We start from the raw sequence: 24,743 nt of genomic DNA on the forward strand, positions 1-24,743 counted from the left end.
GGGGCTTATATCCGATGGGGGGGGGGGGGGCTTATAATCGGATGTATGTTTTTGTTTCCAGGATGATGGGCCTATAACCGGGGGGGCTTATAAGCGGGGGGCTTATAACCGGAATTTTACGGTATATTCCTACGATAACTAGCAGAACTCTCTCTTGCACGCTCATTTATTAAGAGCTATACAGTCGATTGGTACGCTATGCAAAGTAACATGTTTAAAAGCTGTCGGGTCCTCTTCAATAAAATATTACCAAATGATGACGTTTCATTTAGGGTAAAATTTCGGACCACATAGTCTACACTATTGTAGGCGAGGCGAGACGTAAGGGCCTGATGGTTAGTCCGCTGGAGCCTAGGGTCGAGTTGTCTGGGTATGAGCCCTGATCAGTGGTGGAAAAGGGGCTCCTAATAAGACTTCCTTGCGGGACGCCACATGTGACAGCACGCGCACCAGATAACTCACCGACAGACACTTTTCTTGGCAGTCCTTGAGAAAACCAGTTAAGGGCCCTTGCCCCTTTAGATACCGTTCTACCATAAACCTGAAATTCATTATTTTTTCTGGGCACTATGGTGCAAAATTTTTCTAAACCTTGCTAGAAATGCTCTTTCTCGCACTGATTATCATAAATATATAGCTCTAAATATTTTTAAATTCCCTTTTTACATATTTTTTAATACCTATTAATTGTGTCCCCAAATTAGTATGGGATTTTCCCAGGCTATGTGGCCTTGACACATTAATAAAGTTCATCTATCTATCTATCTATCTATCTATCTATCTATCTATCTATCTATCTATCTATCTATCTATCTATCTATCTATCTATCTATCTATCTATCTATCTATCTATCTGCAGATTTTGATGAAGATTTCATGTAAAAGTGTATAATATTATAAGCCAAAATTTGGATTTTTTTCCTTGCTCCACTCCTTTTCATTTTTCTCAGCTCTATTATTCTCGCTACCTTTTACTCTGTACCGTCATCCTTTCTTCTGACCTGAAAAGATTTGATCTTTATCAATGGAAAAACCTGAAAAGGAGACCATGATCAAGTACGGGTATATTGGCCTGATTTACTACCAATTTTACACCAAAAGCTGACCACGTTTTTAATTAGCTCTATCAGAAAGCAGTCGATGTTCGTAATGGACAGTCGTGTGAAAAGATCTATCCAATCTGTATTAGTTGCATATCACAAGAATCTGCTAACGCGCAAATAGGTGACGTCGCAAGTGGTTGAATGGCCATTCCTTCAAATCCCTGAAAAGTCCGGGCTTAGCATAATAAAGGTTAAAAAACTCTTTTAAATTCCCAAATGATGGTTTGTCCTCTCTTTCTTAATACTTCAACTCAAAAACCCTACCGATTAAAATTCAGTCCAAAAAGTTACCCTTTTCGGGCAGAACCTCTCCGTACAGACTACTATAGGGAGTACTCTCCCAGGGGGTGGAGGTAAATCAGCTGCTAGACTCAATCCAGTTAGCCGTGTTCCTTTTGACAGCCCAGAATCTTGACGAACTTCCTCCTCATGGCTCTGTTCATGACGCCGTAATCCACGAGCTGGCAAAGGCCAACATCGGATAAATAGTAAACGCATAAGATGGAAGCGGCAGATGGAGACCCGTATTGTAAATCCCAATGATATTTGTGGGCAGCCAGCAAATGCAAAATCCAACCACCGCAGGGAAAAGAACACGCGAAGTTCGGACCTCCTCTGCGCGTGTTGTCGCGTTATTTATATTGCTTTGTTGCGAGGGTATTACGGCATTGTTGTGCCTTCTGACAGCTAAAAACACCTTGCCATAACCGTACGTGATAATAGACATTGGTAATGTCACATAGCACCCCAGAAACGAGAAACACATAATGGTCTCGTTCAGGTTACTAGTTGAACTAACCGCGCAGTATAAGCTGTGGGGTCTCCATATGTAGATAATAGGGATAGTAAGCGTCGCTAGGAGACCAGTGACCAGTCTGAAAATTAATAGAGAGACGATGGATGAAACAGCTTTCTTTTTAGTAAAGAGAGAGGGATTGCGGTGAGGGCGCATAACGCAAAAAAAAAAAAACGATTTATTGCTGTTAGTACCAGAATGTAAATTGACAAGCCGGCCCAGCCGTATGTGATGTAGCCGTGAAATTGAGCGTCGCTAGGAGACCAGTGACCAGTGTGATGTAGCCGTGATGTAGCCGTGAAATTAAGCGTCGCTAGGAGACCAGTGACCAGTCTGAAAATTAATAGAGAGACGATGGATGAAACAGCTTTCTTTTTAGTAAAGAGAGAGGGATTGCGGTGAGGTCGCATAACGCAAAAAAAAAACGATTTATTGCTGTTAGTACCAGAATGTAAATTGACAAGCCGGCCCAGCCGTATGTGATGTAGCCGTGAAATTGAGCGAAATTATAATCAAATGGCCATTCCCGCAACACTGAAGCAATAACAGAGAAGGGGAAAACAAAAATTGCTATGGCAATGTCTCCTATTGCTAAGGCCAGTACGTAGAGGTTAGTCACAGTTCGCAGCCTTCTGTTGCTTTAGAGAGCCAAACAGACAAATAAGTTTCCAGTTATGGCCATGAACATGTAGAGCACCAATAGGCAAGCGGTTAGGGCCACTGTAGCTTGGCTTCGAGTGTCAACTTCTGTTTCATTCATTTTTTAAACTGGTACGAATCTGAGGCTAACTGTATCAGTCTGATAGTCAATTAAACTTTCAAACTACGCTAATGTAATAAAATTGGACCACAACGATCTAACACTTAGGGTTAACTCTCACACTGACGATTACACTATACGACCTACTGATACTCCTGGGTTCAAACCATTTACTATTTTATGTACTGATATAGATCAAACGTAACGATGGCTTTCAGTGGCGTGCCTAAGCCTCTACCATGAACCGAAAACTCGATTTCGAGTGAAAGGCTAAAGGCAACACTTCTACAAAACGGTTCAACACAATAATATGACTCGTCTTGGTTTACTATTCATTGCATGCGCAATAACCAAATTCATGTTTAGTTTCTTAATGTCACAGCTCCAATTAAACATTTTTTAAGGTGATTGTTAAAAGATTATAACATCGCGATTAAAACAGAACTGAAAATTGTTCGCTATTTCCCCTTTATTTCTCAATCATTAACACCGTATGAAAAAAAAAAAAAGAAAAATTGATTTTCTTTCATCTCCCCTTACATTTGATTAGATTTTCTACATTTCAATCCTGAGTGGCCAGGGAGGTCCTTTTGTGGGACAACACTGTGTTCACATCCGCGGACCGCTCAGTTGCCATGACGAATTGACCAATCACAGTGCGTGCAATTCCTCGGCCATTTTATAAAACACTATAACTTAGCACCGAAAAGCTTCTTTTATTTGGAAGTATAGTCTGAATGGTCTCGCAACTCGGGTAACAGCTTAATAACTTTACAACGGAAACAACAAAAGATACAGGGTTCCCCTATACCAAATTGTATTGTATTTGCAAAACGGGATCACGTAAAATATTCGGTTTTTTCACGCGTCACAAATAATTCTAAAAATGTTTTCACGTTCACGCAAATATCGTGGCGATCCCTGTTTACACTTTGAAGGTGTAAGACCGGAAGGCGTAAGGCCGAATATTCAAGATCACGCACGTGGCAAAATAGCTGACAAAAGTTTCATCTGTTTAAAACCAAACGACAGAGCTAAAACAAAGACGTACGTTTACAAGAACTACCTAAAAAAATAAACAGAAATAAAGTCACCAAAAAGGAGATGATTCACGATTCACGTCTATAATTCAACTCATCGTTCAGGGGTCACGTGTAAGCTTAAAATTGCGTTCGCACGGACGTGAAAAGATCTTTAAATTGGGAATCACAAATTACGAAAAAATAAAAGCCAAAATCTCGTTTCACCTCAATAACGCTTCACGTAAAAAGTAAAGAGGAGATGAAGATATTATTCCCACAAATCCCCTCCCATAATAAATTTTTTCCCTGGATCAGAGCCACATCTTTAAATTTCACTTTTAAAAATGTTTCTTCATCATGAACTTTGTTAGGAGCAACGGTTGTTGTTAGAAATATGAGGCTACCACCATGTCAACGTTCGTAAATTCGAAGATAATATGCATCATGTTGGAAAATGGGGCAAAAGGGAAGATCTAAGCAGATTATACAATTAACCTGCGTATAAAATAACCTGTATAACGCTGGAGAATTCTTCTTTATAACTCGAACCACCAGATGTATTGAGTTGGTAATGGAACCATTCCAAATGAGAACAAAACATCCTTAAACCTTAAACAAAAAGTTCTTGTAGTTACATCGAACTAGACCTTTGTATATTTTTAGATGTTCCTTACTCTTTGACAAAAACGCGAAATTTAATACACTTTTGTTCTAATTTTTCTTGCAATTGCGAAAATTAATAAAATCCTTTCATTTGGAAAGATACGTTAACGAAAGAACATTTGCTCCTGCTGTCTTGAAACGTTCGTGACTTCCGCCCCATTGCTTGTTCCTTCATTTAGCAGGTGCTTTCCTTTCTATAGAACTTTTTGTTTAAGGTTTAAATGAAGGAACAAGGAATGGGGCGGAAGTCGAGAACCTTTCAAGACAGCAGGAGTAAATGTTCTTTCGTTAACGTATCTTTCCAAATGAAAGGATGAAATAATAACAGGCTAGAAGAGAGTTGTGAACAGCAGGTTATTGTAATTACATACCTTATTCTTACTAATTTTTTCGGGAGGCGAATTACGCAAGTATTAATTTTCGCAATTGCAAGAAAAATGAGATCAAAAGTGTATTAAATTTTGCGTTTTTGTCAGTATTTTATGGATTAATCGTCAAAGAGTAAGGAACTTCTAAAAATATACAACAATGGTCTAGTTCGATGTAACTACAAGAAGCCTGCAAATGGAAACTTTAAAACAATCAATGGATCTCTGAAAATTAAAAAAAGAGGGGAACTGGTTTTTAAAGTTTGTCGGAAGATGTCGTCTAGTCCTTTAAAACAATCAATGGATCTCTTAAATTAACAAACTATTTCATCAAACTCATCAAAACGAGTGTCAATGTCAGTATTTTCTTAACCCTTAGAGCTCGAGCTTTAAGGGTGCTGTATTATTTACTTAAATATTTTCACCCTTGGGGACTTTCTTTCAACTGTCAAAATAAATTAACTGCCTACAATATTTTCAGATGATATTGCTAATAGGCCTGGAGAGAAACACCGTAGGTGCTTTTGCGAACTTTACAAAACAAACTATATACATATTGGTATTTAACTTGTCAAACAAATGTTGCCTAGTCCTTTAAAACCATCAAAGGATCTCTTAAATTAACAAACTATTTCATCAAGCTTATCCAGACAAGTTTTAATATCAGTCACTGATCAGTATTTCTTTAACCCTTCAGAGCACGAGCTTTAAGGTTACTGTGTTATTTACTTAAATATTTTTACCCTGAGGGAGTTTCTTTTAACTGTCGAAATAAATTAACCACCAGCAATATTTGGTGTTGGTAATCGGCTTGGAGAGAACTAGGTGCTTTTGCTAATTTTACAAATCTATGTACATATTGGTATTAAAGTTTGTCAAAAAAATGTTGCCTACTTCTTTAAAACCATTAATGGATCTCTTAAATTAACAAACTATTGCATCAAACTCAACAAAACAAGTCTAAATGTCAGTACTTACTGTATAGCTTTTCAGAGCGCGAGCTTTGAGGTTGCTGTGTTTAAACATTTTCACCCTAAGGAATTTATTCAACATTAATTTTGAAATACATGAACTGCATACCAGCTGATATTAGTAATCGGCTTGGAGTGAACTAGGTGCTTTTGCAAACTTTACAAATCTATATACATATTGGTATTAAAGTTTGTCAAAAAAAATGTTGCCTAGTTTTCATCAATGGATCTCTTAAATTAGCAAACTATTTCATCAAACTCAACAAAACAAGTCTAAATATCAGTACTTCCTTTAATTTAAGGTTGCTGTGTTATTTACTTAAATATTTTCAGCCTGAGGGGCTTTCTTTTAACTGACGAAATAAATTAACCACCAGCAATATTTGGTGTTTGTAATCGGCTTGGAGAGAACTAGGTGCTTTTGCTAATTTTACAAATCTATATGCAAATTGGTATTAAAGTTAGTCAAAAAAATGTTGCCTACTTCTTTAAAACCATTAATGGATCTCTTAAATTAACAAACTATTGCATCAAAATCAACAAAACAAGTCTAAATATCAGTATTTCCTTTAATTTATAGCTTTTCAGAGCGCAAGCTTTAAGGTTGCTGTGTTTAAACATTTTCACCCTAAGGAATTCATTCAACATTAATTTTGAAATAAATGAACTGCATACAACATTTCCAGCTGATATTAGTAATCGGCTTGGAGTGAACTAGGTGCTTTTGCAAACTTTACAAATCTATATACATATTGGTATTAAAGTTTGTAAAAAAATGTTGCCTAGTTCTCATCAATGGATCTCTTAAATTAGCAAACTATTTCATCAAAATCAACAAAACAAGTCTAAATATCAGTATTTCCTTTAATTTATAGCTTTTCAGAGCGCAAGCTTTAAGGTTGCTGTGTTTAAACATTTTCACCCTAAGGGACTTTTATTCAACATTATATATTCATCATTTTGAAATAAATGAACCACATCCAACATTTCCAGCTGATATTGGTAATCGGCTTGAAGAGACCTAGATGCTTTTGCAAACTTTACAAACTAAATACAGAGTCGGGAAACAATAGTCTTCACTTGTATATAAATAACTTTATGACTTCATGAGACAAAGAGGGAATTCTATTACTTACTTCGAAAAGCTCTTTCCAGAATAGTGTTAATTTTAATACGTGATAATGTTGTCCATAATGTTTTGTCCAATGAAAAGCATATCACGAAATAAAACGTTATCTCAGTTTGTTGTCATTTAGTAGTTTAAAAGAGAGGTTAGGGAAATTCGAATTTCATGGTTTAAGGCCATGTAAAAAAATGTTTCTCGTCCGGATTTCTATAAAAAAGAGAGCGGGCGGGCGCTTTTTTTTTTGTTATTTGTTATTTCCTCCATCGTCAAATTCTCCAGAAGCGAAGTTGCAAAATAAATCCTGACCACTTTAGTACGGACCTAGTGTGCCAATGCTTTAAAATTTTGGCCTGAGTTCGTATTAAAACGGAGACATAAGCCATGTCTTATAGTATTTTCTTTGTACTTAATTGAGGAGAAACACCTCTTGGTTTTTGTTTGTTTCAACTTTCCCAATAACAAATCTTAAAAAAAAGAGAGGTGGCTGGTGGCCCCAAACAATAAAGCGGACGGGGACGAGAAACCTTTGTTTTGTTTTTTTCTACGGCTTGGCCTAAGCCTTGGGCCGTCATTGATGACTAGCTGTCAATCGCAGGAACATGAATAGCGTTGAAGACTGAAAGGCCTATTAAGTAAAAAAACGCCCAAGTTATTTGAAATCTAGCCAAATGTGATAACTATTAATTATAAATGAACACGACTTGGCATAAAAGTTTATCCGCTCTGGCTCAAATAGGCAAAGACGGATCGGACTGATTGATGCGTTCCATTTCGTTTTTAGACTGCCATATTCTTACGCTTCAACAGCGGACACACTACAGCCCGATGGCTGGTATGTGGCTGACTCAGTTGGCCATTGTGATTCTCAACATTCTCCTGGTAGTCTTATTTGTGGTGGCAAACACAGACTTTAGTGGAAGCGTTTTTGAAACTCAAGTCGGTAAGTAAATATTTGCAAACTAACACGCCCTGCTTTCCTTGTATTCAGCATGTTTGCATTAATAGAACTTTTAATTCTTTGTCCTTTTAGACCATGCCTTAGATGGTCACGTCACAAGCAAGGCTGCTGTTGTTGACGAGTTTGAATGTCATCTAAAATGCCTCGGAAATAGCAGTTGCAAATCGTTCAACGTTCATCCCGATGGCAACGATGCAAAACGACGCTTTTGCGAGCTAAACAACAAAACCCGACAGATCATGAAGCCAGGACATTTTAAATGGAAGAAAGGATCTACATACTATGGCTCTGTTCAGGTAAGTTAGAACGTTTACATTTACATATCCCACTTCAGCTTCCTTTATCCGGTTCAGCCAAGAGGAAAGATTTGTCGGATATAGCATAAGCTTCGAGATAATATTCAAGATTGATCAAATCCAAAAATCTTTACCGTATTGATGAATTGTCAAGTAAATAGGTTACGAGGTTATGAAAAATATTTAACTATGAAAGTTTCCTTGGTGTTGTACCGGGCAGTTTATTTTCTTTCCTTGATATCTTTCTGTAACTCAACCAGGTCTCCTGCATCGATGTTTCACGTGAACGGAATGAACGAACAAAGAATGGGCAGTGTCATCCGGGATACAAGGGGGAATACTGTGAAAAACGTGAGTAGCGAAAATTTATTCTTAAACTATTTTATTTAGTTTGATCACACATTTTGAATATTGATTGCGGTGTCCGCCTGGTTCGATGTCCGCTAAAGGGAAATTCGAGTTGGGCTGTTAATTTTTAAACGCGTTATCTTTTCTTTTATAGTTTCAAGAGGTTTGTACTCCCATCGGCCTGCTCATTCCTGTAAGGACATACGGGACTCTGGAGACTCCAAAGGAGACGGGGAGTACTGGATCGACCCTGAGAAGAATGGAAACCCTTTAAAGGTCTTCTGTGACATGACAACTGACGGAGGTGAATCAAGAATGATGTTATAAAGGAAAATTGTTGAACTTCAGCCTAAAAGGAACATACGCCAAACTCTCAGTTATTAAATCATTAGGCTTCGCAGAAATTAACTCCGTCATATAATGTTAGGGATTTTCGACGAGCATCCTCTGTTATAAAATTACAATTAATCCTCGGACGTACAAGGGGGGGGGGGGGGGGGGTTCGAAATATTGAAAAGAGAATTTACTCTACAATGCTGAAACTTTCAGTAGCTGTTCATTTATCCCTTGTAAAAATTTTGATATGTCAACCATGTGTCCATGATATTTGACGTTGCCATGGGAACATCATTATTACAAGCGGGTATGGCCAAAAATCGTCAACTTTAATTCGAATTTCATGGTTTAAGGCCATGTAAAAAAATGTTTCTCGTCCGGATTTCTATAAAAAAGAGAGCGGGCGGGCGCTTTTTTTGTTATTTTTATTTCCTCCATCGTCAAATTCTCCAGAAGCGAAGTTGCAAAATAAATCCTGACCACTTTAGTACGGACCTAGTGTGCCAATGCTTTAAATTTTGGCCTGAGTTCGTATTAAAACGGAGACATAATTTTTTTCCATTTTCTTGAAACATAATTGTACGGTTTGTTTATTTTTTCATTCCATAAGCAATCTGGCATGATTTTACATCAAATTTTGTTTTTTCTGACTTTCTAAAAACATGGTGAAATCCAAGATGGCGGATCCAAGGTGGCGGCTCCGATGATGCCACGTGACGTCATATGGCGTCACAGTCAACAAAAATTATGTCATCTTGTAGAGTAAGCGAAGGGCTTTTTACTCAGTGCAAAATAATTTCGCTGTGCCTTAATAGAACGAAAATCTTGGGGAGGGGTACCATCCACTCCTCCCCCCCCTCCTTGTACAATGGTGGGGGTTTGAGTTTGCTTGTACGTCCGAGGGTTAAGCGAAATTTATTATGCCTTATTATGCATTTCTGCTAACTAATCTCTTTACATGTTGAAATTTTTTCTTTTCGTGACTTTCTTTCGTGATATAAGCGTTAATTAATATTACTTTTAGCTGGCTTGGTTTGATCACTAAAAGAAGTTTGTCTTATTTCAGGTGGCTGGCTTCTTGTCTCCAACCTTGTGATTGACAGCTCATCCTCTCTGCCGCAATTGTCAATTGAGACGTCATACCGTGGAATCAGCAACTATCACAACAGCAAGATGTTTCTGACGAAGAGTGCCATGAATGAGCTGAGAACACACTTGCCTTTCACTCAACTGCGATTCCACTGCAGTAAACAACAGGGACGTACGTTCCACGTGACCACGGTCACTAACAGCACTGGTGAAGCTGTAGTCCAGTACTTTAGCGGCCAGACGGATGACATGCCTCTCTCGTGTAATTCCTTTGTTAGAATGGAAGATGACAATTCCGAGTCAGCAAAAGTTTGCCAGGAGTGGGGAAAAGAAAATGACGTCTATTTCAATGTTGGCAAATGGGGGTCCGAAGCGAATGAAGACAGATTATATTTCCAGGCAGTTATTGTGTGGTTTAAATATCACTGGCTCATTAAACCAGACGGCGGAAGACTGGAATGCGATGACTTACAGGTTGGAGTGTCTTCCGGTGATTTCTGGAAAGTTTATGTTCGTTAGGACCTTGGCGCATTGTTTGTAGACAGAGTTTGTGTATTGACACTTTTCACATTGTTTATTGGTTTATTGCAAGCTTTAAGAAAGTTTGGGCGGCATTCTCCACTGTTTTCTAACAGATAAGACAACAGCAAACCTCCCAAATTATAACTATTTCTAAGATTAATTAGTTAGTTAATTGACTAGTAAATAAATAGCCAAGTAACCAGTAGTAAATAAGTAACTTTGTAAAGACAACTTTGTAAAAAGCAAAAATTGTGCCAAACTATGTTTTTATTATTGTTTTGCAGCTTCGGCAATGTTGGTAAAAAAAATGCATAATTACATTGGGTACATTTATATATCAAAGTCCGTGATTTCGCGTATATTGATAATGAAAACATAACATGCACACTAGACAAAAGAAACAATAAACACTTGTAATAATGTGTTCAACAAAGCTTGATTATTAGTAAATTAGCAACAAATGGTAAAACGTCCTCTCTTGATAACATAAATGTGGACTGTTACATAAATGCAAAGTCTCACGCTTTTGGCGTGAGACTTACTCTTTTTGACCCAATCTCAAGCAGCACGCCATTCAAACAAAATATCACGCTTTTTTAAAAAAATACTACAACTTGAGGAAAAAGTCTTAATTAATTTAAATTAAGAGCTATACTTTCAGCTATACTTTGGTAGAGATGAACGCTAATCGACCCTAATCGTCGATATACTCACCGTCACAGCTGGATCTCATCTGTCGAACATCTATCCCGTACCCACAATCCACGCCACTTTTCTTGGGACACCCGTCGTTTTTGGCACTTCGGAAGAGGAAAAATCAAAATTACCCCCCCCCCCCCCCCCCGCGCCATTAAATGTGTGTACCTTGAAAAACCAACAGCTTTGCCAATTCGTATATCTCGGGTTTTATCCCATGAATGTTGACTTCATGCCTCCAGAACTCATCATCCTTGACGCTATACAAATGAGCATCCGCAATGAAGAAAAGTTTGTCATACCCATTCCAGTAAGTGCCAACCCATATGGATCTATACCACCAGTTGTCATTTTCATCTCTGGGTGGCATTCCCTTTAGTAAGTCGCCAGAACCATGGGCTGTCTTACCTTCTTGCACAGTCCAAAGGACTCCATCTGGATCGAAAAAGAGGAACTTAAAGACGGACCATCCACCTGTTCCAATTCGTGTAGCGGATCCAAGCCAGTTGTCCTGCCTGTGTGTTGGGGGAGCCCGCCTGAAAAACTTACCGTCTGCTGTACCATACAGTATTCCGTTGGGGTCAAAGAACAGAAACTGGAAGACATCCCATCCCCCGCTACCGACTAGCGTGGCGCGAGCGAGCTACTTGTCATTGGCATGCGTCGGTGGTGATCCTTTGTAGAACTTGCCATTCAAAACGCCACACAAGGTACCGTCTGGGTGGAAGAACAAGCGTTGGAAGTCTCTCCAAGCCCCGGTCCCTATCAATGTGGCTGATCCGAACCAGTTGTCAGACTAAGTTTGGGGAGGATTTCCCTTATAGAAGTTACCATCATTCGTGACTCCAAAGAGATCCTGTTGCGCCATGGAGCTGACACAAACAAGACAAGTTCCTGAACTCTCAAAATCGATAAAATCTCCTTATTTATCGCCATGCAGAAGTGTAGAAAGTCTGTTCACCTCTTCTTTATCGTTTTAACGATTATTTTAAGAGTTGAGTTTAAAAAAATACTTTTGTTATTATTATTATATACCTCTAGGATAGTTGATGTTGCAGGAATTGTTTAAGGCTACGTTCACACGGGACCGGTGCCAAATGATTTCGGTCCGAGACCGAACCAGCTGGGGACCGTGCCTTTTAGAAGTGTCTGTTCAAAAAGTAGCGGTACAAAACCAGTCCGGGAGGCGCGGTGGCCCTGAATGGTTAGCGCGCTCGCCTCCGAGTCGAACGGCCCGGGTTCGAGGCCTGGCCGGGGCGCTGCGTTGTGTTCTTGGGCAAGACACTTTACTCTCACAGTGCCTCTCTCCACCCAGGTGTATAAATGGGTAACGACGAATTTACTGCTGGGGGGTAACCCTGCGATGGACTAGCATCCCATCCAGGGGGAGTAGCAATACTCTCAGTCGCTTAATGCTACGGAAACCGGGATAAGCTCCGGCCTGTATGGGCCACCAGGCTCGAAGCAGACTTTACCTTTACCTTACAGAACCAGTCCGCTACTGGATCGACGTGAGCAAATCAAGTGTTTCTACCAATTATGTCATGCGCACAATACATGACGCAGTCTGAACCGAATCCATTTGGGACCGGTCTTCCGTAAACATATATATATATATAAAGAAGAAATTGCGCAGCGGGTACCAAAATTAAAAGGGCCAATCTAGGTGTTAACACGGAGCAGGTCCAGTTTGAGAACGGAACGACAGGCTGGTCGGGGGTACAAGTGCCAGTTGATGGCAAAATCACTTCTCCGAGAAGTGACTGAGCCCGCGGTTTTCGTTCCAGAAGTTACTAAGCAACATGAAGTATTTATACGCGCGACGGCTTTTGAAGTACTATACCTGTAATTACGGTATTTTTTAATTTCTTTCAATGTCACCATCGCGGTGCCTACCTGGTAATGATCACGTAAACACTCAGCAAAAGGAACGTAGGAAACTTGATGCCCATAAATGAACTGCGACAAATAATAAATATTAACATTAATCTATTAAAAACCAAAAATTTAATGTCACTGTCTTAAAAATTATAAAATTGGACGTTGCGTTTAATATACCATAACCTTTAGCAAGAATGCGAAAACGGCGTTCAGATGTAAATAAACAACATAGCTTCAAGCTTGTTAGTTTAATTAAATATATCATATAAGAGAAAGAATGAAGTAACAGAAGTATTAAAAACACAAACATCTTTTGGCTGGCTATCTTGTGTGTGGGGCACAGCGGGTTTTGGGGCAGGGCTGGGGTTATTTATAAGCGTGATTGAGAAATCAGTGAACTCGGGACGATCAAGAACAACACAAGCTAGTGGTAGAGGAAGGGCTTTAACCCCAAACCTCCGGATTACAAGGCATGCGCCGGCGCCATAAACCACTAAGCCACTCGGCCACGCTGCCCTTTTTTATTGCCTTTATGTTGTTTTTGTTTCAAGTGAGGTGCAGATCCAGAGCAGTTCCAAAAGGATTGCTGAAGACGGTATTTTTTGGCAAGCAATTTTGGGGCGTTTATTTGGGGGAACACCTGCTTGAAAAAATTAAAATAATAAAAAAATAGCATCGCGCGTGCATAACTAGTGCCAATCCCAAACTGCCTGTTAGAACTTAGATTAAAATCGCAAAAACTAGGAGAAAATAAGGATCAGAGTGACTTAGCCTTCTTCGCAGCCTTTTTCTACGAGTTAGGTGTTTTAAAATAAATTTACTAGCAATATAAGGAAATTTTCTATACACTTGTGATAATTCGATTCAAGGGGGACCACAACACCCATTTCGTCAGAATTTTAGAATTCAATTCACTGTAGTTCTGAATAATCAGCAACGTGTATGGCTGTCACTCCACTGGCAATAGGCTGTGCGCATGCGTACAGGTCCTGGCCAGACGGTGGAGATGTATCGTGTGACTATTTGCATTCAGTGGTTTATCAGTTTACGGATTGTATCTTAAAGCTAGCAACAGGGATTTAAAATGTTCTGATATCTTCCGGAGTAGACAAACTTGCAGGGAAAAACTTATTACTGAAAACAATTAAGTCATAACCTTCAAGCAGCTAATGAAACAAAATATCAAAAATATATACATCAAAATATTAAATTTTCCTCTAGGTGAGCTTTCATTTGTAAAAATTACTTTAATTTCTTTTGACGGTATGGGTTCTCCCAAGCTAAGACAAATATTGCAAAAAACTCATCAATGAAAAAAATTAAAATTCATAACCTTAATGCAACTAATAAGAAATAACATTTAATTTATATAGAAACAAATTTTCCTGGAGGCGAGCCTTTTTTGTTGATATAACTTTCTTTTCGCAGTATGGAGATGATAAACATTTCATACTAAGCACAGCAGGAACATCTTTGAAACACGAAAACACTGTTAACTTCGCTCATAATTTAATTACTTGCTTTTTAATTGGAAGGTATTATAATTGTAGTATTGGAGCGCGTTGGTTTAATTCTTTATTTCTAAACAAAAACCATGTGGAAATTAATTTTCGCTTCGTTGATTGTTTGGTTTTGAATTCGAAGATATAATATTGGAAGTGTAAGATCGAGGTGGTCAAATTTCATTACATAAGCGTATTATTAAAGTGCGATTGACTATCATGATCAGATTGATACAGTTAGCCTCAGATTTATACCAATTTAAAACATGATTCAAACAGAAGTTGACACTCGAAGCCAAGCTACAGTTGCCCTAACCACTTGCCTATTGGTGCTCTTCATGTTCATGGCCATAACTGGAAACTCATTTGTCTGTGTGGCCCTCTACCACAACAGAAGGCTGCGAACTGTGACTAACCTCTACGTACTGGCCTTAGCAATAGGAGACATTGCCATAGCAATTGCTGTTTTCCCCTTCTCTGTTATTGCTTCAGTGTTGCGGGAATGGCCATTTGATTATAATTTCGCACAATTTCACGGCTACATCACATACGCCTGGGGCGGCGTGTCAGTTTACATTCTGGTACTAACAGCAATTAATCGGTACTTTTGCGTTGTGCGACCTCAGCGCTATCCCTCTCTCTTAACTAAAAAGAAAGCTGTTTTATCAATCGTCTTCGTCTTTGCCTTGACACTGGTTATTGGTCAACTAGCGACGCTTACTCTCCCTGTTATCTACATATGGGACCCCCGCAGTTTATACTGCGCGGCTAGTTCAACTAGTAACCTGAACGAGACCATCATGAGTTTCTCTTTTCTGGGAAGCTATGTGACGTTACCAATGTCTTTTATCGCGTATGGTTATGGCAATGTGTTTTTAGCTGTCAGAAAGCACAACAATGCCGTAATACCCTCGCTACAAAGCAATATAAATAACGCGACAACACGCGCAGAGGAGGTCCGAACTTCGCGTGTTCTTTTCGCCGCGGTGGTTGGATTTTGCATTTGTTGGCTTCCCACAAATATCATTGGGATTTTCAAAACTGGTATCCACCTGCCGCTTCCTTCTTATGCGTTCACTATTTATCCGATGTTCGCCTTTGCCAGCTCGTGGATTAACCCAATAATTTACGGCGTCATGAACAGAGCCATGAGGAGGGAGTTCCTCAAGATTCTGGGCTGTCGAAAGGAACAGAACTAAATGATTCAGTTCAGTTGCTGACTGCTTCTGTAAAAAGCTGTCTATCAAGCTTTTTGTAAGCCTTAGTTTAGATCTACATTCATGGTTTGTAGAACCATTCGTAGTCGTTTAGGAGCCCATCTTATACCCTGTGATCGTGCAGCCACTGAAAAGGGCAGTCGATGACCATAGTTTGATCGGCCAGAAGATGCCGGTTCATCGCCTGTGTCCATATACATGCCTCTCATCATCATCGACATGCAACATGGTGCTCTGACATCAATAGTGCAAGAGACATACTTCTTAAGTATACTAAATAGTTTTGGTCACGGTCTGATTAATATAGATTAGATCCCTGCCTTCCTGCCTGGTATGCGATTGCGTGCATGTACCTTATTACATGAAATTTTCGCGACACGTTAATTTCGCGATTTTGAGGGGCGCATATTTCGCGACACCAAACTGACGGTGGTAGTGTGTTATGCACCAACAGAGGAGGCAGAGGAGGAAGACAAGGATGCCTTTTACGATCAGGTACAGGCAATAATTGAAGATCTGCCTGCACATGACGTGCTAATGTTGGTGGGAGACCTAAATGCCAGACCAGGGAACAACAACAACGGCAGGGAGCGTGTGATGGGAAAACATGGCATAGGAAACATCAATGATAATGGAGAAAGATTGTGCAATTTCTGTGAAGAAAACAACTTGGTTATAGGAGGAACCCTGTTCCAACATAAAGATATACACAAGATGACATGGACCTCACCCAATGGAGCCACCAAAAGCCAAATCGACCACATTCTGATCAACAGGAAGTGGAGGGGCTCTCTACAAGATGTCAGGGCCCGCAGGGGAGCTGATATCGCCAGTGATCACAACCTGCTAGTGGGAGTAGTCTCACTAAAGCTGCGCAAAGCACGAAAAGGACAAATGAGGGGACAACAGATTGATTCTAGAAAACTAAGAGATGACAAGACCAGACAAGCTTTCAGACGCGACCTGAACAACCGTTTCGAAGTTTTAGGGGATGAACAGGAGATGAACATCGACTCCTTCAATCAGATCTTTAAGGCGGCAGGAAAGAAAGTCCTTGGTTTTAGGAAGAAAAAGAAAGAGGAATGGATACAAGAACAGACCTGGAAGAAGATAGAAAAAAGGAGAGAAATCAAGCAGAAAATGAATTCCACTCGTTCAGAACGAATCCATGAACGACTGCGTAGAGAATATGCAGAATTGGACCGAGAGGTGAGGAAAATGACCAAAACGGACAGGAAAGAGTTCGTAGAGAGACTAGCAGATGAGGCAGAGGAGGCCGCCAATAGACAGGACCTCAAGTCTTTGTATAGAATCAACAAGATGCTGAATAACGGTTTCAGAAGTAGCGATGTCCCTGTAAAAGACGCAACTGGCAATGTCCTTTCGAAAGATGCAGAGAAACTTGCGCAATGGAAAGAACACTTTGAGAGTATTCTCAATAGAGCAGAACCAGCACAAGTGGCAGAAATCCCACCGGCAGCAGAGGATTTGGTCATCTGCACAAATCCACCTACCTTAGAAGAGGTGAAGGTAGCCATCAAGGCAATGAAGAACGGAAAGGCAGGTGGAGCAGATGGGGTGACAGCAGAAATGCTAAAGGCGGAAGAAACAGTAACACCGCGCATCTTGACGGACATATTCAGAGAGATATGGGAAAGTGAACGGATTCCTGAGGTGTGGAAAACGGGACTCATTGTCAAATTGCCAAAGAAAGGTGACTTGAGTGAATGCAACAACTGGAGAGGCATTACATTGCTCCCTATTACCAGCAAGGTCTTTAGCAAGATCATCCATACAAGACTAGCAACTGCACTAGACGAGCACATCAGACAGGAACAGGCAGGTTTTCGCCCCGGGGGGGGGACTCCCATATGAGAGTGACGGGGATGCTCGTCGTCTCGCTTAGGGGTATAAATTTCGGACTTTGGGTCTCGCTTAGGGTGTTCTGGGGAAAATGCAAGAAAATGACAATATTTTTAGCCGTCAGGGTCTCGTTTAGGGTTGCACACGATGAAATATACAAATATAAGTTCTTTTTCTCAGAATTGTGGTATCTTTTAGGGGTCTAAAATAGCTTGAGCACGTTTAGATTGGTCTCTTTTAGGGGTTCTTTTCAAAGTTGCCAATGAGCATCCCCGTCCCTTTAATATGGGAGTCCCCCCCCGGGGTTTTCGCGCTGGACGCTCATGCTCTGAACACATTTTCATCCTGAGGCAAATCCTAGAGCAAAGTAAAGAATGGAACACCACTCTGTATGCCAATTTCATTGATTTGGAAAAGGCATTTGACAGTATCCACCGGGATTCCTTATGGAAGATCTTGAGGCACTATGGAATCCCATTAAAGCTGGTGAATGTTATCAAGATGCTGTACGATGACTGCAAGTCCCAGGTGATCTGCAACACAGTGCTGACAGACACCTTCAACGTGACCACCGGCGTGAAACAGGGCTGCATTCTTTCGCCATTTCTGTTTGTCCTGGGAATCGATTGGATCATGAAGCAAGTGACTAGTGACAGAAAATGGGGGATTAGATGGACGCTAACTAGTATCTTGGAAGACCTTGATTATGCAGATGATATTGTGCTGCTCTCCCATCGATACCAGGACATGCAGGCAAAGACCAACAACTTGGCAACTACAGCAGGGAGCTTGGGCCTAAAGATCAGTACCAAGAAGACCAGTCATTTAAGGATGAATAGCAAAACCAGCGAAGCCATCATGCTGAATGGGGAAGCAGTCAAAGAGGTTGAGCACTTTACCTACCTTGGTTCAATGGTGTCAACCAGCGGAGATGGAGAGGAAGATATCCTAGCTCGGATTTCAAAGGCAAGTCAGGTTTTTGCCTCTCTTCGGAGCACTTGGAAATCCAGAAACATCAGCCAGAAAACCAAGATCCGTTTCTTCAAGAGCAATGTCTTAAGTACTCTTTTGTATGGTGCGGAATCCTGGAAGATGACAAAGACCATTAGCCACAAGCTAGAAGTCTTCCAGAATAGGTGTCTACGAAGGATTCTCCGCATATTTTGGCCAAACACAATCTCAAACTATGAGCTGCGTAGAATTACAAGAACAGAAACCATCACACAGCAAGTGCAGCGAAGGAGATGGAGATGGATTGGTCATGTCCTTCGTATGATGCCTACAGACCTACCAAGAGTCGCCCTTAGATGGACCCCCGATGGCCGTAGAAAGAGAGGTCGCCCAAAAGAAACTTGGAGAAGGACAGTGGAAAGAGAAATGAGGGACAACGAATGGACATGGGGCCACCTCGAACGAGCAGCGGCCGACCGTAGCCAATGGCGCTTTTTGGTTGAGGCCTTATGTGTATCTATGCACGAAGAGGAGTAAGTAAGTAAGTAAGTATATTTCGCGACACTTAAATTTCGCGATTTTGCGGAAATTTTGTATTTTAAATCACTTTAATTTCGCGTTTTTGAGTAAGACACAATATACATTTCCATGGCAGTATTATTTAACATGCCCTTAAGTTAAACAAAACGACTTCATCAAAGGAACAATAACATCAAAATTAACAAAAACGCAATTGGTAATAGCAACAACAAAGTTCCCACTATGTCTACAAGTAGGTTGTGCTTGTGCGTGCATGAGTTATTGTTCTTGAGTCAATTGACGACAACATCCATTTACATTAAGATTCCTTCCTCCAGTGGTACTAAACTTGTTCTTCCTTGACTGTTGACATAATGTGAGTCACTTAATTTCCGCGTCATGTTTTGTTCGCGACACTTATTGTTCGCGTCACTTTAATTTCGCGATTTTTTTGGAATCGCAAAATTCGCGAAATTAACGTGTCGCGAAAATTTCATGTAATAAGGTAGTTGTATAATCTAAGGAAGAATGCCAGGACAAAAAAACACAACTTGTAGTAGGGTGTCAGTAACAAAGCAATGAGAAAGGAATTCCCGGAACTGTACTACGTGTTCAAAAAGAGAACCGAATTTTTTATTCCAATGCTATTTCTTTGAGCCTAGTTTTAAACGCACTTTTTATTGATAAAGCCCACCGCTCCTCAGCGGCTCATAACCTAAGCCTGCCAGTATATAGAACAACCACTACCATGAACCGCTAACTTGGGTTTTACTCTGTTAGGGTCAGAGTTGGTCGTCACCAATGTTTATGTTTTTGATCACTTTAGATCTTTTGCTAACCTGTTTGCATATATTTTTTGTAATTGTATTAAGAAAAGAAACAATAATTCGAGATCGTTGACTGAAGCTGCGTATGTCACGTGGCTGACCGCGGATGGTCTAACTGAAACGAGGCCCTGTAAGAATAGGTATACATGTCTCCCGTCAAAGCTTGTGATGTCACAATTTGGAATGGTCCGCATGCCGCTGTCGTAATTTCGTCATTTCGTCTAAAGACGGACGGGAGTAACTAAATTTAAGCTTAATACACAGAGCAGAAGTTTCTTGGGGATTTTAAAAGACAGTTTATGTCTTTTTTATTTTCAACCAATTTAAAACGACGTCGTAAGTAACCAAGATACACAGAGTAGGAGTTTCGCAGATATTTTTAAAAAGCAGGTAGTTTTTTTTATTTCTCGATCAATTAAAAACGACGTGACTAGCTCAGATATACACAGAGCAGGAGTTTCTTGAGTACTTTAATTTTGCAGTTAAAAAACGGTGTTTTAATTTTTCGACCAATTAAAAGCGATGTGACTCTAGACTAAGTACATAGAGCAGACGTTTGTCGTGCATTTTGAAAGAGCCGTTAAAATCAATTTAATTTTTTGACAGATTAAAAGAATGACGTGACTAACTTAAGTACACAAGAGCAGGAGTTTCTCGGACATTTCATTAACAAAAGATGATCAAAAATTCTCGATCGCTAAGAATGTTACTTCACCGATTTCTCGACTTCGATGGGCCATTACTGTGGACTGCTGCCCGCTGTTTCAAGCATTTTTCCTAGTTGTCTTATTTAACTCTTTCCTTCGCTGTCGTTGACGCCGTGTCGCTTGTCGGAATTTACCCTATCAGGGCCTCTGAAACGCCAGCACAGGAGCCATGTGGTAAGCAAAGTATTATGCATTAATTGAAAATACCAAGGAAAAAAAATGTCAACGAATTGTTCAATGTTATCTGCATGAAAGTTGAGATAGGCAATTATTACTTAGATTGTATTCTATTTTTCCTCGGGATAGACAAAGTTAAGCCGAGGGCTAATTTTTCGAGTTCTCTTCCCGCTCCTCGCGGCTCGAATGTAAAATATTTTAGATTAGCCCCGACGGGCCCGTCTACAGATGCATCTTTAGTCTCCAGTTATTCGGCGGCTTTATGGGAGGCGCAGTGGCCTAATGGTTAGTGCGCGGACTAAATAAAAATACAAAATAGAAAAATAAAAACTTCTTGGAAGTGTATAAAAATAAATTGAGCTATTATTAAGACTGACTACAAATTACAATATTGTCTAACTAAGATTAAAAATATAAAAATTTAAAATTTACAAGTTAATTTTTTTAAATATTATTAAAAACAGTTAAATAGCAATAATAAAAATTGACAAACTACTCGGTCAAAGTCCCGTAAGATTTAATGTTCTTAGGTTCGTTTTAAAAATCGTGTAAGTTTTTATTTTCCTTGTGTCGTCTGGTACAGAGTTCCACAGTTTCGATGCAGTATATCTCTAAAATGCCTAAAATTTAACTGTTTCATGTTACAGGGTCAAAAAAATAAGTGTTTACTGTTTGAAGTACCCCCGTGCAGACCCTCGTGCAAATGGGTACGGCGAATTTACTGCTGGGGTAACCCTGCGATGGGCTAGCATCCCATCCAGGGCGGAGTAGAAATATTCCTAGCCGCTTAATGCTACAGAACCGGGATAAGCTCCAGCCTGATGAGCCACTTGGCGACAGAGGCTTACCTTCTTTGAAAGAGCCTACTGGCTCAGCTGCATGATCTGGGAACAAGTGTCGTCAGTTGGCAAATATTCGTTAAAGCACTGGTAAAGTTTTCGGGTTTTATTATCTATAATCAAAGAATAGCACGAGCAGTTGAGTGTCGACAATGAAAGTTGTCACGTGACGCAATTAGTTACCTAGCAACCTCAGGAGGAAACTGCCGCTCAGTTTGACAGGATCTCGGAAAAGTAAATTTAATCGATTTGGAACAGCTGCCGGTCTTCTAGAGTTAAGGCTTCCTAAAATTTCCAGCAAGCCGTCGGTTAACGCCATGCAACCGATACAAGCTCGAAATTTTGATAAAGGATTTTAAATGGATAGAAATAATGGCATATGTTGAGCTTGGTAGATATTAAAATAAGAACGATATTAATCAGTCACTAACACAAGCTATTCGGATTATTATTATTATTATTTTTTTATTTTAGTTCACTGACTGATTAAATAATGTATCAGTCAATTCCAAGCGAGATCTTTCCCCTGGGCAACCCCTGGGCATTTGACCGCTACTGAGACCCAGAGAGTGGTTACAAAACGCTAGCGAGCTTAAGCGCGTGAAGTTAGTACTGTTTGTTGCGTAAATATTAAGTAGTCACAACATACCTTCTCTACTAAAATTTGCTGGTTAATAGGGCATGAGTGTCCGTTTAGACCTAGTGTTAACGAGAAAACCCAACCGCACAATGACCGACAATGACATTTCAGCACCGACTGGTTGGGCATTTTGCAGGTCCCAGACTACCGCAAGTAATAGGCTATGATCTCCAGTTCCCGTTGATTAGCTGACAATTTGACAAGAGTGATTTACAAGTCGGCAATTCTCCCCTTCGGCGGAATTCTTTATCTTTCTCAATTTCCTGTCTATCTCAGCTATCCCATGAATCAATGCATCTGGACACTTAATTTATATCATATGTCAGGACCCATGCTGAGAAATATTTTAGTTAAAAACAGTCAAGGTTGAAACTTATTTGAACCCGCTTCGTTCAGCAATAAGGATAATTGTGACCTGTATGCGGTCCTGGTTGGTAAATATCGGTCCAGTATCTGGTGCCGGGTCTTCAAAGCTTCGGGATCCTAAAAGCCAAACGCTAAAATACAGCAATTGATTAGCCGTGGCGGTGGTGCGCACCGAACATTCAGACGAACAACAAGTTGCTATTATTGCAACAGACTAAGAGACACCCGGCTGAGACATCAAACGTTTCCTACGACGTAAGTAGTCCAATTCTTGTTTTGGGGATTATGTGTAAAATGTAGGTACTGTAGACTTGGAAATGGATTGTTACAGCAGTTAGCTTGTTTAGTATTGCTCTATACAGTCTTATGTTAGATATGCCGCAGGAACACAGTGCGATTGTTAATCATGACCCGTCATTAATCTGCGGTTAAAGACAAGAAGGTAATGGTGATCAAAGAGATAAACTCTCTTTCTATATAATTAAACCATCCGGTATACTGCAAGCCTTACGAGATATACGAAAAACTAAGACATAATTTTGTTCCGTTTTATTCACGATACAACCCCTCTTTCACAATAATCCGCGTGACTTGTTGTTTTCGTTGCGCGTGCATTGGCTGGGCTCGGCTAATGTGTGAAATTGAATTGATTGACATGCCGCTTTTAATAGCTGATCAAACAAAAAACCCGCTATTTTTATGGCCCTGTCTTTTATTTGAATACTAAAAGCATTCTGTTTATCGTTACTTATAGCAAGTCTTTTCTGATCCACGATAATCCCTAAGTAAATGAAACGGTATTAGTTTTGACCGTCGCTCGTTTCCATTTGAGCGATCGGTGATGAAAATTACTTTGATCGGTCACTCGCCCCCGCAAAATTTCATAACAAAACGTGTTCTGCATGCAATAAAAATGTCTTAACCTGTTTTTGCGGTGAAGCGGATTTAACCCTCGAATTTCATAACAACTCATGTAATAATCTGCGAAGCACAGGTCAAAGAGATAACTTTTTGTAATGAATTTTGTTTGCGTCTTTCGCACCAGATGCCTGATAAGACCTGATGAATGAGTACTGGATTGGTGTTAATGCTTTCACGGTTTGAAAAATTAGAAACAATAAGTAAAACCGCAGATAAAACGAAAGAGTCAAAGCTAAATTAAGTACCAGACAAAATGCAAATATTACAAATTGCTCGTAGATCCAATGATTCCGGCGTGTAATTGAAGTCATTTTACTACACCAACCAGAATACTCTGCTGTTGTTGACATTTGCTAATCCCAAATAATTTTTGTATCAGTAATGACCGTAATTAGCATCACAAAAACAAAATACTGGGTATGCTGGTGGTAGCTGCCGGCAATTTCTGACTCAACTGTGCAACTAGCTGATTCAGAGACACATTATGGCGTTTTGCCCCGATCTTAGCAGGTCTAGCATGTGCCAAACTTCATGACTTCAAAAAGCGGTACATAGTTATCATGGTGTCATCAAATAATGACTTTTAACTTATCAGAGAACTATATCTTAAAAGAACTGACTCTCTCATTCAGTCACTCACATACCGGCGTTAAACGAAATTTAACTCAAATGACAGCTGAAAGAGTTAATGCTGTTTGGAGGAATATTTGCTTTCGACGTGCCTTTCGATGTGCGATATTTTTTCTTGGGACAAATTGAAAAGTAGAAACTGGGATGGGATCCAATATCTAGCCAGTTTTATTTAAATCTCAGCAACAATTCAAACATGTACGCACGTACTTGTTCGCGTGCCACTTGCATACTCGAGTCACGACATGTTTTTGACGCGGTAGTGCAGTGACGAAACTTCGTGCAAAATCTTGAACTTGCACATTAGGAAACTTCTTAACAATTTCCTTTCAATTAAATTGATCCCGCTGTCAGAAAATACATACCAGTGAAATCGAATAATTAACAGGAGAAAACAAATAAGTGGAAAGCAAGTAAACACGAGTAAAAGAAGTAAAATAAAAAAAATAATAAAAAATATTAACTTGGTAAACAACTTTCCACAATCTTACATTGGGCGGGTCATTTGATGTGGCAAATGAGTGATTTTGGGCAGGATCGTCAGAGCTGTAACGCTTTTAGCAACTTCCAAAGGTTTTAGAGGTCGTGTAAAGATTGGCAAAGACTGCAGGACGTTTTGATGAAAACAGTGGTTGCGGGTCGTCAGTTA

At 39.8% G+C, this 24,743-nt stretch overlaps 3 protein-coding genes, 1 long non-coding RNA gene and 1 pseudogene across 4 annotated transcripts in view; 3 read left to right on the plus strand and 2 right to left on the minus strand.

Annotated features, from left to right (window-relative positions):
- Nucleotides 1-1,331: 1,331 nt before the first annotated feature.
- Nucleotides 1,332-2,659, minus strand: LOC144633917 (melatonin receptor type 1A-like; annotated as a pseudogene).
- A 4,975-nt stretch (nt 2,660-7,634) lies between these two features.
- On the plus strand, nt 7,635-10,731 carry LOC144633902 (uncharacterized). The gene is made up of 5 exons (XM_078492829.1): nt 7,635-7,749; nt 7,840-8,063; nt 8,324-8,414; nt 8,566-8,715; nt 9,814-10,731. Exons 1-5 carry the CDS (start codon nt 7,635-7,637, stop codon nt 10,353-10,355), a joined length of 1,122 nt encoding a protein of 373 aa, XP_078348955.1. The 3' UTR covers nt 10,356-10,731.
- A 562-nt stretch (nt 10,732-11,293) lies between these two features.
- On the minus strand, nt 11,294-24,676 carry LOC144633928 (uncharacterized). Its single transcript, XR_013567123.1, has 3 exons — nt 24,291-24,676; nt 12,951-13,013; nt 11,294-11,926 (listed from the first exon to the last, which is right to left on the minus strand). It is a non-coding gene; the product is annotated as an uncharacterized LOC144633928 (long non-coding RNA).
- On the plus strand, nt 14,704-15,636 carry LOC144632202 (melatonin receptor type 1A-like). Its single transcript, XM_078490797.1, has one exon. It carries the CDS (start codon nt 14,704-14,706, stop codon nt 15,634-15,636), a length of 933 nt encoding a protein of 310 aa, XP_078346923.1.
- The window catches only part of LOC144633882 (atrial natriuretic peptide receptor 1-like), a 47,310-nt gene continuing 45,089 nt past the window's right edge, over nt 22,523-24,743 (plus strand). Inside the window, exon 1 of the mRNA XM_078492791.1 lies at nt 22,523-22,798. The gene's annotated coding sequence lies outside the window, so the exon portion shown is untranslated. The remainder of the gene's footprint in view (nt 22,799-24,743) is intronic.

Source organism: Oculina patagonica, chromosome 12 (assembly GCF_052425735.1).
Source record: "Oculina patagonica isolate OP01 chromosome 12, crgOcupat, whole genome shotgun sequence".
In the NCBI taxonomy this organism is placed as follows: domain Eukaryota; kingdom Metazoa; phylum Cnidaria; class Anthozoa; order Scleractinia; family Oculinidae; genus Oculina; species Oculina patagonica.